Genomic DNA, 13325 nt, shown 5'->3' on the forward strand with positions numbered 1-13325 from the left:
TTTATAAAAACTTGACTCGAACTTTGAATAATACTATATGATGATTCAATTATCATAATTTTACCTATTTAAGTTTGTATTTGTGTTTTTATAAACATATATTTTTTTACAATTTACAATTGTACCAACAAAATATTAATTTTTTTTCTTTTGATTTTTTAATATATTTTTACACATTACCCATGTTAAAACATTCAAATTGTAATCGGTAGTTTTGAACGTGTATATCTTAAACACAAATACGTTCAAATTGGTAGACTGTACACAATATTATGTTGTTATAAAATTATTTAAAAAATAAATATAAAATATATTTCTATTCAAAATTTTCAAATATTTCTTTAGATTATACATTTTTTAGTCACCAAAACCAACTTTAACAAAGTAAAATATGTAAACCTAAAAAAAATACTTAATTAAAAAAAATATGTTCAAAATATCTTAAAATATTAAAAACATTATAAATTAATTAAAAAACGAAAATAATACGTTAAAATAAGATAACATATCCGGTTTGTTTAAGAAAAATCTCAAATTACTAAATTTTTGATAGTTCAAATCCCATCTAACACAATTCAAAATTCGAGAATTCGAACTCATCTGATAAAAAAACAATCCAATTTCCAACTTCAAAGTTCTTGTTTAAAATAAGTAATGGATTCTATAAATATGAGAATTTTACCCATCATGAGATAATATTTTAGTGGCAAGATTTCTTTATTTTAAAGAGCATGTTAAAAGAAAATTAGTGTAAACAACTTAGTTAAAAAAAAAAAAAAAAAAAGAAGAAAAAGGAAATATGTGTGTTTTCTTTTAATACAAGAAAATGATGATATAAAAGTAAGTGAAGTGCGTCTCTTTCCCGTCTTCTTCCTGCTGGATCCTCGCTTTCTCTTCCATGCCACAAAATTAGCATCCATTGATCCATGAGATAATCATAATTTAGTGAAGAAAGATAAATTACTAGAGAGAGAGAGAAAGAGCTGATCTGAGAAGGAAAGACGGTGCTGCCATAGCCAGAATCTCCTCTGATACGCCAACACCTGTCGATCTTCGAGCAAGTCTCATTTACAAGCGGTCGATTCTCAATTCTCCACGAACCCACGATTACCCTTTATCTATCTCTCTCCTAGTCACAATTTGAGCTAGAGTTCTGAACAAGTTACAAAACCCAAAATCTGAATTTTTATGCTTTTCCTTCTTTCAACATTTTTATTTGATTATTTTCGAATTCCGACAAACCCCGATCAGATTCGTTCGCTCGGTGAATTGGGTAGGGTTGATTTTGCTAGCTTTTAGAAGACTAGAGAAAGGAAAGTAAGCTAGAGGAGTTGGTGAGAGATAAAGCTTTTTTTTTTGTTGTTGAAAAGGTTTCCAAGCTTGTTTCTTTATGAAGAAGATTCAAAGTCCAAATTGCTCAAAAGTATACTAGTACATATTTTTTTATCTTAGTGTACACGATTCCATGTTTCCTGAATCTGAAGCAAACGCAAAATAGGTACAGCAGTTCTGTACATGCTATTTGGCTACTCAATTAAGGGCAATCTGGATTGGGAGTTGCTAGAAATGACCATTTTAGGTCGAACAAATAGATAGGTAATACACTTCATTCCTGTTGCTGAAGGGGAAAGAGTGAATATACAACTGTATTAAGATGGTTTCTGGACCGATATTCCATTGCAAGAAGAATTCTTGGCCACCGGAAGAATATGTTACTCGTCTTACCTTACAATTGGTAAGGATCTTGATAGTATCATTCTTTTTAGTTCTTTTTGTTTTTACTGTAGGGTTAGATCATCCTGGTTAAAGAGTATTCAACATGCACATATATGCAATTTCTAGAAAATCTTTCAATCATCTTAATGGAGCTATATGCAAAATGAGCTACCAAAAGTGAAAACTATTGTAAAAACTGAAATGTTTTATGATGGGTTTAGTTATATGTATAGTAGTTTCCTGAAATTTATTTTCTTTTTTGAAGTTTGATTTTGATAGTGCTGCTCCTCCTGAACACGCTTGGAGAAGGAAATTAAACAGTCATGCTACTATTCTTAAGGAATTCAGTGTTACATTTGTGGAAGCAATTAAAATGGTAATGGTTCTGAACTTATTCACATGAATCAATCTATGGAAGAAGATGGATACTTCTGTGCGGCTTGATTTAATTTTTTCTGAGTTTTTGTTTAAATTCAGGTTCGACTTGGTATTCGAATGTGGTCTTACATCCGAGAAGAGGCTTCTCATGGAAGGGTATCTCATTTCAACCCTTATTTTGTTTGCTAAGATAATTATCAGTTTTTCTTGGTAAAAATATTCTGAATTATTTCCTTAACTTTATAGACAGCACCTATTAACCCATTCAACCGAGAAAGTTCATCAGCATCTCAAGGTGTCCCATTGGGAGGGATGGGGTAAGGTTTGATCACAGTTATTAACTCTCCTATTTATCTTAACCATCGACATGATCAGTTTATTATTTACACTTCTCGTTTCAATGTTATTGAACAGGAGTGGCAGCATATCAAGAGGTTTTAGAGGCGAGTTCAAACATTGGCAAATTGTGCCTGGTACATGCGAGGCTTCTCCTGTTATGGCCAATCAGTTCTCTGTAAAGATCTTGACTACATTTATTATCTTCTATTTGCTCATTGTTAATTTTAAGATGTTACTGCTCCCCATTTTCCTCAATCGTACGATTAATCTGATGATTAGTTTCAACTCCTCAGTCCTCCCTAAACCTCTTAGTCCTGATATGGTCATAATAGCATCTAAGAAAAAAAAACGCTTACTTTATTTTTTACTTTGTTTGTGTCATGACCCTACATTGATTTATAATAACTCTTCCCCCTATTGTTTGACATAATATTCCTTCAATGCAGATTTTTGTATCTCGAGGGGGGAATAAAAATTATGCATCAGTTTTATCCCCTGGCCGGCATGAAGGGATAGGGTAAGGATTTTAATCCCAAAACATATTCTCAATCAATTACGGAAGTTAGTGAAATATTATGTAAGAAATTGTTGCAAAATGATTTATCAAAAAATTAGTTCAAGAAAGATGGAAAATGTTTGGTGGTGAATATCTGATCTCTAAGATGAATTCCATTTTGAAGAAGATTAACTATATCTAGGGCATCAAGGTTTATTTTATTGTTGGAGATGTAGTTCTCTCTTCCATTCTTGCCATTTCATTATTCCTTTATTTTCTCTTTTTCTTCTCTTGCTCAATAATCATTGTTATGATGGCCTCAGATTTATTTGATTCATTTGAACCTCCTCTTTCTGGTTATGATATGAATGGATGCCATGTGAAAGTTTTGATAAGGTCTATATATACTGTGAAGAACTAGTGAAGTAGCTACACCATGTGAAGGCTCTTAAGCATATTTTGTACGGTGAATTACCATGATTTTGAACTGTTGAGGTAATTATTATTTTGTTACTGGTGCGGTTGTAGGAAATCCTGTGATGAGGGTATCTCATCATGGGGTTGGAATCTAAGTGGCCAGCATTCAACATATCATGCTTTGTTTCCAAGGGCATGGACGATATATGATGGTAAAAATCTTCTTAATTTATGTTGTGCAAGAATGGATGTGTATATTGTTATTGTTATCAATTTTGATGTTATCTCAGGTGAACCGGACCCAGAATTAAAAATATCGTGTCGTCAAATATCACCATTTATACCGCATAATTATAGAGAAAGTAGTCTTCCAGCTGCAGTTTTTGTTTATACGGTAAGCTTGGTTTGTCTATATTTATGAATGTATCAATGACGTCTTGACTCTAGTTTTAGTATTGATTTGTGCAACTTCACTATTATAATTTAGTAATTTCTCATCTTCGAATGAAGCTTCTTCTAGAATGCACTTGACTAGTGATTATAGCATGATCATTCTGGAACTCCTATTGAGATAGCAAGGGGGAGATGGGGAGGGATGTGTACCTGACAGTTAATAGGGGCAAAAATTTCCTGGAGGCTTTAGTTTCTTTCATTGTCCTTTCAATCAGAAATATGATGAAGCAACTTTTATCCCAATCATTTTTTTGAATAATTTTCATTTTTTTGTAGCTGGTAAATACTGGGAAGGAACGGGCAAAAGTTAGTCTTCTCTTTACTTGGGCGGTAAGCTTGTTAGCTACAATGATTCTGTCACACATTAAGCATTATGAAGTAATATTCTTAATAGTATGTGGCCTTCCTTCTCTTGGAGCAGAATTCTATTGGAGGAGTATCACATTTATCAGGGGATCATGTAAATGAGCCATTCATGTGAGGATTTGTTTTTCATCCCAGGGTGTGTTTATATCTTACAATATATGTAACTGACAATTTTCCATTGTCATTGATAGTGGTGAAGATGGCATAGCTGGTGTACTTCTACATCACAGGCAAGTTATTATATTTTTCGAGGTTGTTTGAGTTTGAGTTATTGGGTTTATTTGAAAGGTCATGTTAGTTTAAAGTCATAATCTTGTTTGTCTAAAATTTGTATAAAAATAATCTGAAATCTCATGTTAAATATCCATTTTACCATTACTTATTGGAAAATTGGTAAAGAAATGAGGGTTATTGTGCTATACTTGATGAAGGTTATGCTGCCAGTTAGCAATTATTATCGTGTGTTCGGGGTTATTCCAAAAAATTGCCCCAAACAACCTCTTAATCACTGATTTTTGATTTGCAAATATTTTTTGAAGGGAAAAAAAGTTAAATTGACCATCATCTAGTCTTTTTTAAAATTAGGCCCTTAAAACCTCCAATTGCTCAAAATGTTGCCCAATGTCTAACTTCCTTTTAACATATTTTTGTTCAAATCCTTTTTACACAAAATTAATCGCTGAAACCAATTAACTTTTTTTCCCTCCAGTAGCTTGTCAATAGTCTAATTTTTATTTCTTGAAAAAGGTCAACTTTTCATTAAAAGGAAAGCTTGTCAATAGTCTAATGACATTGAAGAGAGTATCTTCAAAGGTCTAATAACTGATGGCACCACCCATGATATTTCAAAATAATTTTGGTATTTCATTTCCTGAAATTATTACTACTGATTTTTAGGCATGAATTCCAGCTACATTATATTAGAGCAGTTTGATTTATCTTCTTCATCTGCCACAATTTAAGCTTCTTAGCTTGTTTGAAGTAAAATTAGTTTGTTTATTTCGATGACATTTTTATGTTTCCTAGTTTCCTTCTTGCATATATCTGATATATAGCTTTAAGTTCCGTAGGATATGTTTTAAACTCAGCTGCGGGCTTGAGAAGCTACTTTAGGCATAAGGTGTAAGGCTCAAAGCCCGAACTTGACATCATTAATTTGTAAAAATAATGTGCAAGATGACACGTGAAACTGCAGTTGCACAATAAAAGTACTGTATAGTCAATTTCTATATGCAACTAATTGGTATCTATCTTTTTTCCAGGACTTATAGCAGCTAATATTTCTGTAAACAGATACCTTTTATATAATAACTTATTTCTTGAATATGTTTTAATCATCTTTAACTCTTCATATGTGTAAAGTATTTATTTATTGCCTTAAATTTTCAATTTCCAAGAGAAGCCAACTTTACTGTATAATGATTTGAGTGTTCCTTTCAGGACAGCAAAGGATATTCCTCCTGTTACTTTTGCCATAGCAGCTTGTGAAACCCAGAATGTAAATGTCACTGTTTTGCCCTGTTTTCGATTATCTGAAGGTAGTGGTGTCACTGCAAAGGACATGTGGGAGAAAATGGTGCAGGTATTAGTTTCACTTTAAGACCTTGCTTGTTGAACCTTATCTGATTAATCAGTTCTTTAGAGGATCTATCAAACTATGGAATGAATGATTTGAGATTGCCCCGGCCTTTAATTGAATTAACAATTCACAAATTTGTTTGTTTATCAGTATTGTGCTTCTGCTTGACCTTTAATCAAGACCAATGACAATCATGTGCATTTTACAAGTATTCACTTGCCTTTTGCTTTCAGGATGGACAGTTTGACAGAGAAAACTTTAATGTTGGGGCTAGCACCCCTTCTTCACCCGGGGATACACTCTGTGCAGCAGTGTCTGCTTCCACATGGGTTGAACCTCATGGGAAGTGTACTGTCTCCTTTGCTCTTGCATGGTCTTCGCCAAAAGTAAAATTTTTGAAGGGAAAATCTTATCACAGGTGATTTCCTTGGTTTCTCTTCCCATTGTCCATTCTATTGCAAAAAATATGGCTAGATGGATCATGCTAGTATATGCATGTAATACCGACTCCAATTAAATAAGGCCTATAAACATGTGTCCAGATCTAAGTATCCACACAGTTTCCCAGATTTTGAGACCATTCATAGTTTATTATAGAATTATAGTGTACGAATTGGAACTTAGAATGGCATGATATTTTCTTAAGTGTGCTGCAAAGTGAACAAAACTACGTTTCTTCGTCTCATGTTTGTTGCATTTGTTTTCAGGAGGTATACTAAATTCTATGGAACTTCTGAGAGAGCAGCTTCAGATTTGGTTCATGATGCATTGACAAGTATGTATTTTGTAATATAGATCTCTATATATGTTTTGGTTTATCCACCATGTCTATCATCTAGTCAAAGAATGATTTAAAAAAAAAACAATGATTGCTGCACATTTTATTCTTGCTTGCCAATATTGTTTTGCTTCCCAAAAATCCACATTGTGGCTTAGGAAGCCTTGCATGAGAAATTTAGATAGGAACTTTCAACATAAATTTCCATTTACTGCATGAGTAATTATACCGGGATCCAAATTTGCAGGATAAACTCAAATCAAGGCTTATTAAAAGAAGTTAAAAGGATGCCATTTATCTTTATACTAACATGGCATACATTTAGTGCCACTTGCATCACGCATTTGTACTATATGTTAATTTGCAAACAAAATAATATAAAGATAAATCAGATATGGCATCTCTTGGGAGATGCCCTAAATGGAGAGTTAATGTTAAGTGTTTGGTAAAGCTGTTCAAGTAGAAGATGAACAGTAAGGGGAGAGATAAACCTTTTTGCATTAGCAAAAGAAAAAAAATGAGTGCATGCATTTTTCTCTGTACCAGAAACAAGGACATCTTTAAGCTCTGGCTTCAAGTACCTCTTCAGAAAAAATAATCATTGATTTTCTGGGACCTCTTGTTGAAATCTCTGCAAACATAAACGTTTTAGGTGAGAATTGAACTTGCAGACTAGAGATTTAGAAATCAAAAGCACAATTTGCATAACTTATAATGTAGCATAGTTTCCCTTTTATAAGAGAGAAAACCCTGAAACTACTTGATTAACTTACTGGACTATAAATTAAAGGATATTAATCAAATAAATAACTAAAGTGAGAAGTAAAGGCCGATGCCCTAATTGTTTAGGCACATGAACCGTCCCTCTCTTAGATGCTAGGTTGATCTTTTACCATTTTCATTCTGTAACAGGAAGACAATGACATGTATAGGTAGTACTGATTGCAAGGTTGTAAGTGAGAGATGAGATAAATGTAAACAATGCAAGTATAGTGTTTAGAGAAATCATATATTTTGTATGATGAAAAGGTAAATCTTGCATAACAACTGAGTTACTCATAGAAGCAAGAAGAGGCAAGAAGTTCAAAATTATAATCAAGTACCAAAAGAAAGCATCTCAAAATAGGAACTCAACCAACCTAAGTGGGAAGCTTATAACATAAAAAGCAAAAGATCAACAAAAATAAAATTTAATGTGCGATCTCCAAACCACATACTTTTCTATCATAAAATCTTGAATGATGATACAGTTATGGATAAAATGAGAAGTTATAGTTATTTTTATCCTCTGTTTTTCTCTCGGTTTGTCTTTCAAGGGCTTTTGGCCACTCTCTTCTTTTACCCTTGCTTTAAGATGAGTGTTGGTCCTTAAACTGTAAAAAGCTTTCAAACAAGTCCTTCCAACTGAGCAGTCTCGAATGACATTATAATAGGAACAATGATTTACACAATCAAAACAAAAGTCTAGGCCTTAAATGTTCAAAATATGGCTGATCTTGATGTAAATTTCTTGTGCAAGTTTGAGCCTTAAATTGGATTTTTGGGCCTATTATCTTATGCATTTTTATCACTAGGCTTTCCATTAAATGTTACTAAACTATAAACATGTCTCAATTTGTTTGAAAATTTTGACTAGACTATAAACGTTGGGAGGAAGAGATCGAGAATTGGCAAGCTCCTGTCCTATCTGATGACAGGCTACCAGAATGGTACGTTAACATTGATGGAGTAGTTAGTAATTTTTGTATGTGCTGTTATTTTCTATCTATACTGTTGTAGATTTTACTTTTCCCTTTTGGGCTTCAATGGTATTAGTCCTATGCACTATCAATATGCTTTATAGCATTATTTCCCCCTAAACCTCATGTTTTAATTATGTCATCAAGCTAGTCGGTGTACACATTTACAGGGGCGTATTTTGTCTTTAGAAAATGTTAAAAGTACCATTTTCTTTTCTTTTTGTCCAATCAGTTCAACTTGTGAAGCATAATTCAAAACTCAAATGAGTCATAGGTCCCTAAATGCATGTGGATAGGAGCTATAGATACATTGAAGGTAACTATAGCCTATTAGCGTGTTTTTTTCTATGATTTATCGATGGGACACGATCTCCCCAACTAGCCACACGATGGCCTAGTCGCATTCCAATTTGATTGTCCCAGTTTTTTAGTATCTTGTCCCCATATGGTCGGATGTGAAGCATTCTCTCTTATGGACTATCTCTTCTCAAACTTGTCTTGGAAAGATTTTGATGCTTATTTTAATTTTCTCTCAATGTTTTCAGGTACAAGTTTACATTGTTTAATGAGCTGTACTTCTTGGTTGCTGGTGGCACTGTTTGGATAGGTACCACGACTTCAAATATTATGCTTGTACATCTATGCTTAATAACCATCATCCTCTTGGCCAGTAACAATAATTAGGAGAAAAAGAACAGGGTAGAAGGAAGGATAGCAATAATGAATGGGTTGATGATAAACAAAGGACATAACTATGGATTCCTAATACTTTCATGTTTATATATTGATGAACTCCAGTAAAAGTATACATGACAATTCAACTTGGAGATTTATTAATGTTTTGATTCATTATTACATCATACTCATAGAATATATACTAATAACATATGACAGTATAAATGTTTCTAGGAAAATTATTAACAGAAACATATCGAACATGGAGTCTATAAATCTAATGAACTGATCATACTCAAACAATAAGGAACATTAACTTGACTCCGTTTTCATTTTCTATAATTCTGGCCTAGATATACAAATATTTATTACTGTTAACTTATTTGTATGTGAAAATCGACTGTTTTTTTTTCTGAACAGACTCGGACTTCCGAGCTGCAAATGCAGAAACCGATAGTTCTTCAAAAAAAGCGAACAATGGGACTGCTATTGCAAATGGAGAAAAGGGGTCGGAGAGTGGCAGTGTTAACACAGATGATGATAGTACTGATGAATTTTCCATTAGAGGTTATTCGGGCGAAAATAGAACAACGTTTGGAAATCCCAAACAACCTCATAAGCTACTGAATCTAGAGAATGACAACAATGATGTTGGCAGGTTTTTATACCTAGAAGGTGTAGAATACATCATGTGGTGTACCTATGATGTGCACTTCTACGCATCTTACGCTCTTCTCATGTTGTTCCCGAATATCGAACTCAATATTCAGCGCGAATTTGCAAACTCTGTTCTTTGCGAGGACGGTAGGAAAATGAAGTTCTTAGCGGATGGAAACTGGGGAATTCGTAAAGCTAGAGGAGCGGTTCCTCACGATTTGGGAACACATGATCCATGGCACGAAATGAACGCTTACAATATTCACGATACGAGTAGATGGAAAGATCTGAATCCAAAATTCGTCCTTCAAGTGTATCGTGATTTCTCAGCCACGGGCGATTTATCTTTTGGAGCTGATGTTTGGCCTTCTGTCTGCGCTGCGATCGAGTATATGGATCAATTCGATAGGGATAACGACGGGCTAATTGAAAATGACGGTTTCCCAGATCAAACTTACGATACTTGGACAGTTCATGGTGTGAGTGCTTACTGTGGCTGTTTGTGGATTGCAGCTCTTCAAGCTGCTGCTGCAATGGCGGTTCAACTGGGCGATAAGGCTTTTGCCGAAAGATGTAAAAGAAAGTTTTTGAAAGCGAAAGAAGCCTTTGAGAGGAAGCTATGGAATGGTTCTTATTTTAATTATGATAGTGGATCTAGTAGTAATAGTAAGTCTATACAAGCTGATCAGTTGGCAGGGCAATGGTATACAGCTTCGTCTGGCTTACCTAACTTATTTGATGATGATAAAATCCAAAGTACTCTTCGGAAAATCTTTGATTTCAATGTTATGAAAGTTAAGGGTGGTCGAATGGGGGCTGTAAACGGGATGTTTCCTAATGGAAAAGTGGATGATACGTGCATGCAATCACGCGAAATATGGACCGGAGTTACTTATGGTGTAGCAGCTACTATGATCCTGGCTGGAATGGAGGAACAGGCTTTCAAAACTGCTGAAGGAATATTTCTTGCAGGCTGGTCAGAGGAAGGATATGGGTAAGGAAGATTTATTTTTTAATTTACTTTGTTGGAATGATTCGTTCTTTATTTTTTTTCTGAAAAGGAAATTCTTTTCACTCAAATTGGCACTAATAACGTTTCTAAAACACTCGAGCTTGTTTGATGTAGGGTTATTTAAAGATTATGAAATCAAATTATTGTTTGATGAAAAAGTGGGTTTTTTAGTATTATTTGAGTTAATTTTAGTTGATAAATTAAGTGATTTGATGGTGTTGATCAAACAAGCTCTTGGGAAAGAAAAAAACAGTTACTTCTAGTTGCATCCAGTGTCTTTATACTTCCAACACTTTCCTTCTTCATTTTTCAAATCATCATAATTTTTTACTGATAGAATATCACATTCATTGCATAATGACTCATTTTGGAACGAGTATGTTGATTTTCCCTAGATTCTGCTTTTGAACAACTTGTTTGTTACTTGTATAGATATGCTTTTCAAACACCGGAGGGTTGGACAACTGATGGACACTTCCGGTCCCTGATATACATGCGACCACTTTCGATTTGGTCCATGCAGTGGGCTTTATCACGGCCCAAGACTGTTCTTCAGGCTCCAGAGGTGAATTTCATGGACAGAATTAACGCTTCCTGGTACTATAATACCACAAGATATTATCAAAAAGAAGATAATCGAGTTAGGAAGATAACAGACAAGGCTAAGTGTTTAGGTAATTCTGTTTTCAGCTGTGCCCATTGACTTGTTTCTACTTGTATCTTGAGGATCCCCATCCAACTTGTTTGTATCTCTGATTATTGTATGGTTAATGTTATTGTTTTTGTTTGCTTTTTTTTTGTACGTTTTTGATCTTCTGTTGCAGAAAAGAAACTGATTACAATGTCTAAGTAAGCAATTAATGGTTCTCCAAATGTTAATGTAGATAAAGAGAGTAGCTAGTGCCGGAGTTCCTTCGAGTTTGCGCGGCTCTTTTTTTGTTTCAAATGTTCAAATGTAAATAATAGTCTAAAATACTTGTGTTTTTGTTTGGAAATGTATTTCCAAATGATTGTTTTTTTAGTATTTTGGGATATAAAAGTTTATTATGTCATTGTCTTTTGATTAATTGACATTCACTTAAAGAAAATATCAAATTTTCAAATGTAATTGATGTTTAATTTTAATTAACAAAATACATTGAAAAAAAAATCATGTTTTGTTTAATTCAACATCATGGTGTTTATTTTATACAGCCTGAATCAAAATTGGTCAATTTATTTCTTAATAATAGTAATGTCATATTATATTTTATACAAATGTAACTGTTTTAAGCTTTATCGGATTGCTTGTGCTATACTGTGATTATTTTAAATAAAAATGTTTTTAATTTTTATTTTGTATGATCTTAATGTGTTTGGGGTCAAAATATCATTTTCTAGCTTACAAATAGTTTTCTTTAATAATTAAAGAGGTTAGGTTTTGTTTTCTGAGTAAAATTAAATTTTCAGATATTAATTGAAATGGAGAAATTACCAATCATATACAAGTTTCAATGATAGAAGAAACAGATTTTGAATCTTTATTCATTTTCAGATATTAAGTTCATTTGTTGTTTGTCAAATACAATTGTGACTAATTCTATTTTTTTGTAAAAATATTTATAAATTTTGCTTAAGTTGGTAATTTAAAGTATATGTTTACCAAAATCTGGTTTTATGTAATTAGAAAATAATAACCAAATTGGTTAACTTATTTTTTTTTCAAAACATTTGAAAATGAAAATATTATTTATATTTAAAGAAAAAAAAATAGAAAGTTTTGTTTTTTTAAAGGTACAAACTTTTATTGAGAATAAAATAGGTGACATTTGATCTCTTAAATAATATTTTTATCGCTTAAATATATTAATATGATTTTCTTTTTTGAATTATGAAAAACTAGAATCACACCACACATGACCACTCTCCCATTCAAAGCGCATTTAAGGAAAATCGAGCCCGTGAAATTCTAGTTTCTTAGGTTAATATTTTTTTTTTCTTATCAAACATATATTTTAGAACAAGTTTGATACTTCATATGACATAATTTTAAACATCTTCCTATATTTATTTGTTACTATTAAAAAAAAAAAAGTTAAAAAAAAAATCTTTCCAATTCTTAAATGCATACTGGAAACATAGATTTATAAAGATTTGAAAAAAGAAAATATTGTCACTTATCTCATAATCATCCACTCTATGATATTATTTCATTCATTATTAATTTTAATATCCAATTTTTTTTTTCTATACAAAAGCATTTAAATAGAATTTTTACAATCTAGAAATAAAAAAAAAATATTGCTTCCAAGAGGATTTGAATATTTGCAAATTTACTAGGTAATTCAGATAATCTGAAGTCACTCAAAATATTTACCTAAATAGTGAAATTCAGATTTGCATTGTTATTATGAAAATCAGACCAGTTTTCACCACTTGATTGTAGCTATAATTAAATTTCATGCTTTGAAAATTAATCATTTTCTATTTTCCATATCAAGTGTTACTTGAGACAATTTGTATTCATCAATACTTTGTGGCTCTCATAACTATTTTTAATTTCAAATTCTAAGAATTTTCATATAATTACAAATCTGATGAAGTAATTAATGGTTTCTTAGAATGTCCAAATAAACTAACTTTCAACTATGATCAAAGTTCATTTTAATCCAATTTTGATCGAATTTGCAAACTTAATAATATTTAACTATATTTTTAAATCAAACAAAAATACATTTAAT

At 32.4% G+C, this 13325-nt stretch overlaps 1 protein-coding gene across 1 annotated transcript; it reads left to right on the forward strand.

Moving 5' to 3' along the window:
- Positions 1 to 894: 894 nt before the first annotated feature.
- Positions 895 to 11394, forward strand: LOC124927575 (non-lysosomal glucosylceramidase). The gene is made up of 18 exons (XM_047468018.1): positions 895 to 1735; positions 1982 to 2092; positions 2194 to 2250; positions 2341 to 2411; positions 2509 to 2608; positions 2880 to 2950; positions 3458 to 3558; positions 3637 to 3740; positions 4076 to 4129; positions 4221 to 4276; positions 4357 to 4395; positions 5606 to 5747; positions 5978 to 6162; positions 6452 to 6519; positions 8159 to 8231; positions 8807 to 8868; positions 9357 to 10587; positions 11038 to 11394. Exons 1-18 carry the CDS (start codon positions 1655 to 1657, stop codon positions 11306 to 11308), a joined length of 2877 nt encoding a protein of 958 aa, XP_047323974.1. The 5' UTR covers positions 895 to 1654; the 3' UTR covers positions 11309 to 11394.
- The last annotated feature ends 1931 nt before the right edge of the window (positions 11395 to 13325 follow it).

Source organism: Impatiens glandulifera, chromosome 2, assembly GCF_907164915.1.
Source record: "Impatiens glandulifera chromosome 2, dImpGla2.1, whole genome shotgun sequence".
Classification (NCBI taxonomy): Eukaryota; Viridiplantae; Streptophyta; class Magnoliopsida; order Ericales; family Balsaminaceae; genus Impatiens; species Impatiens glandulifera.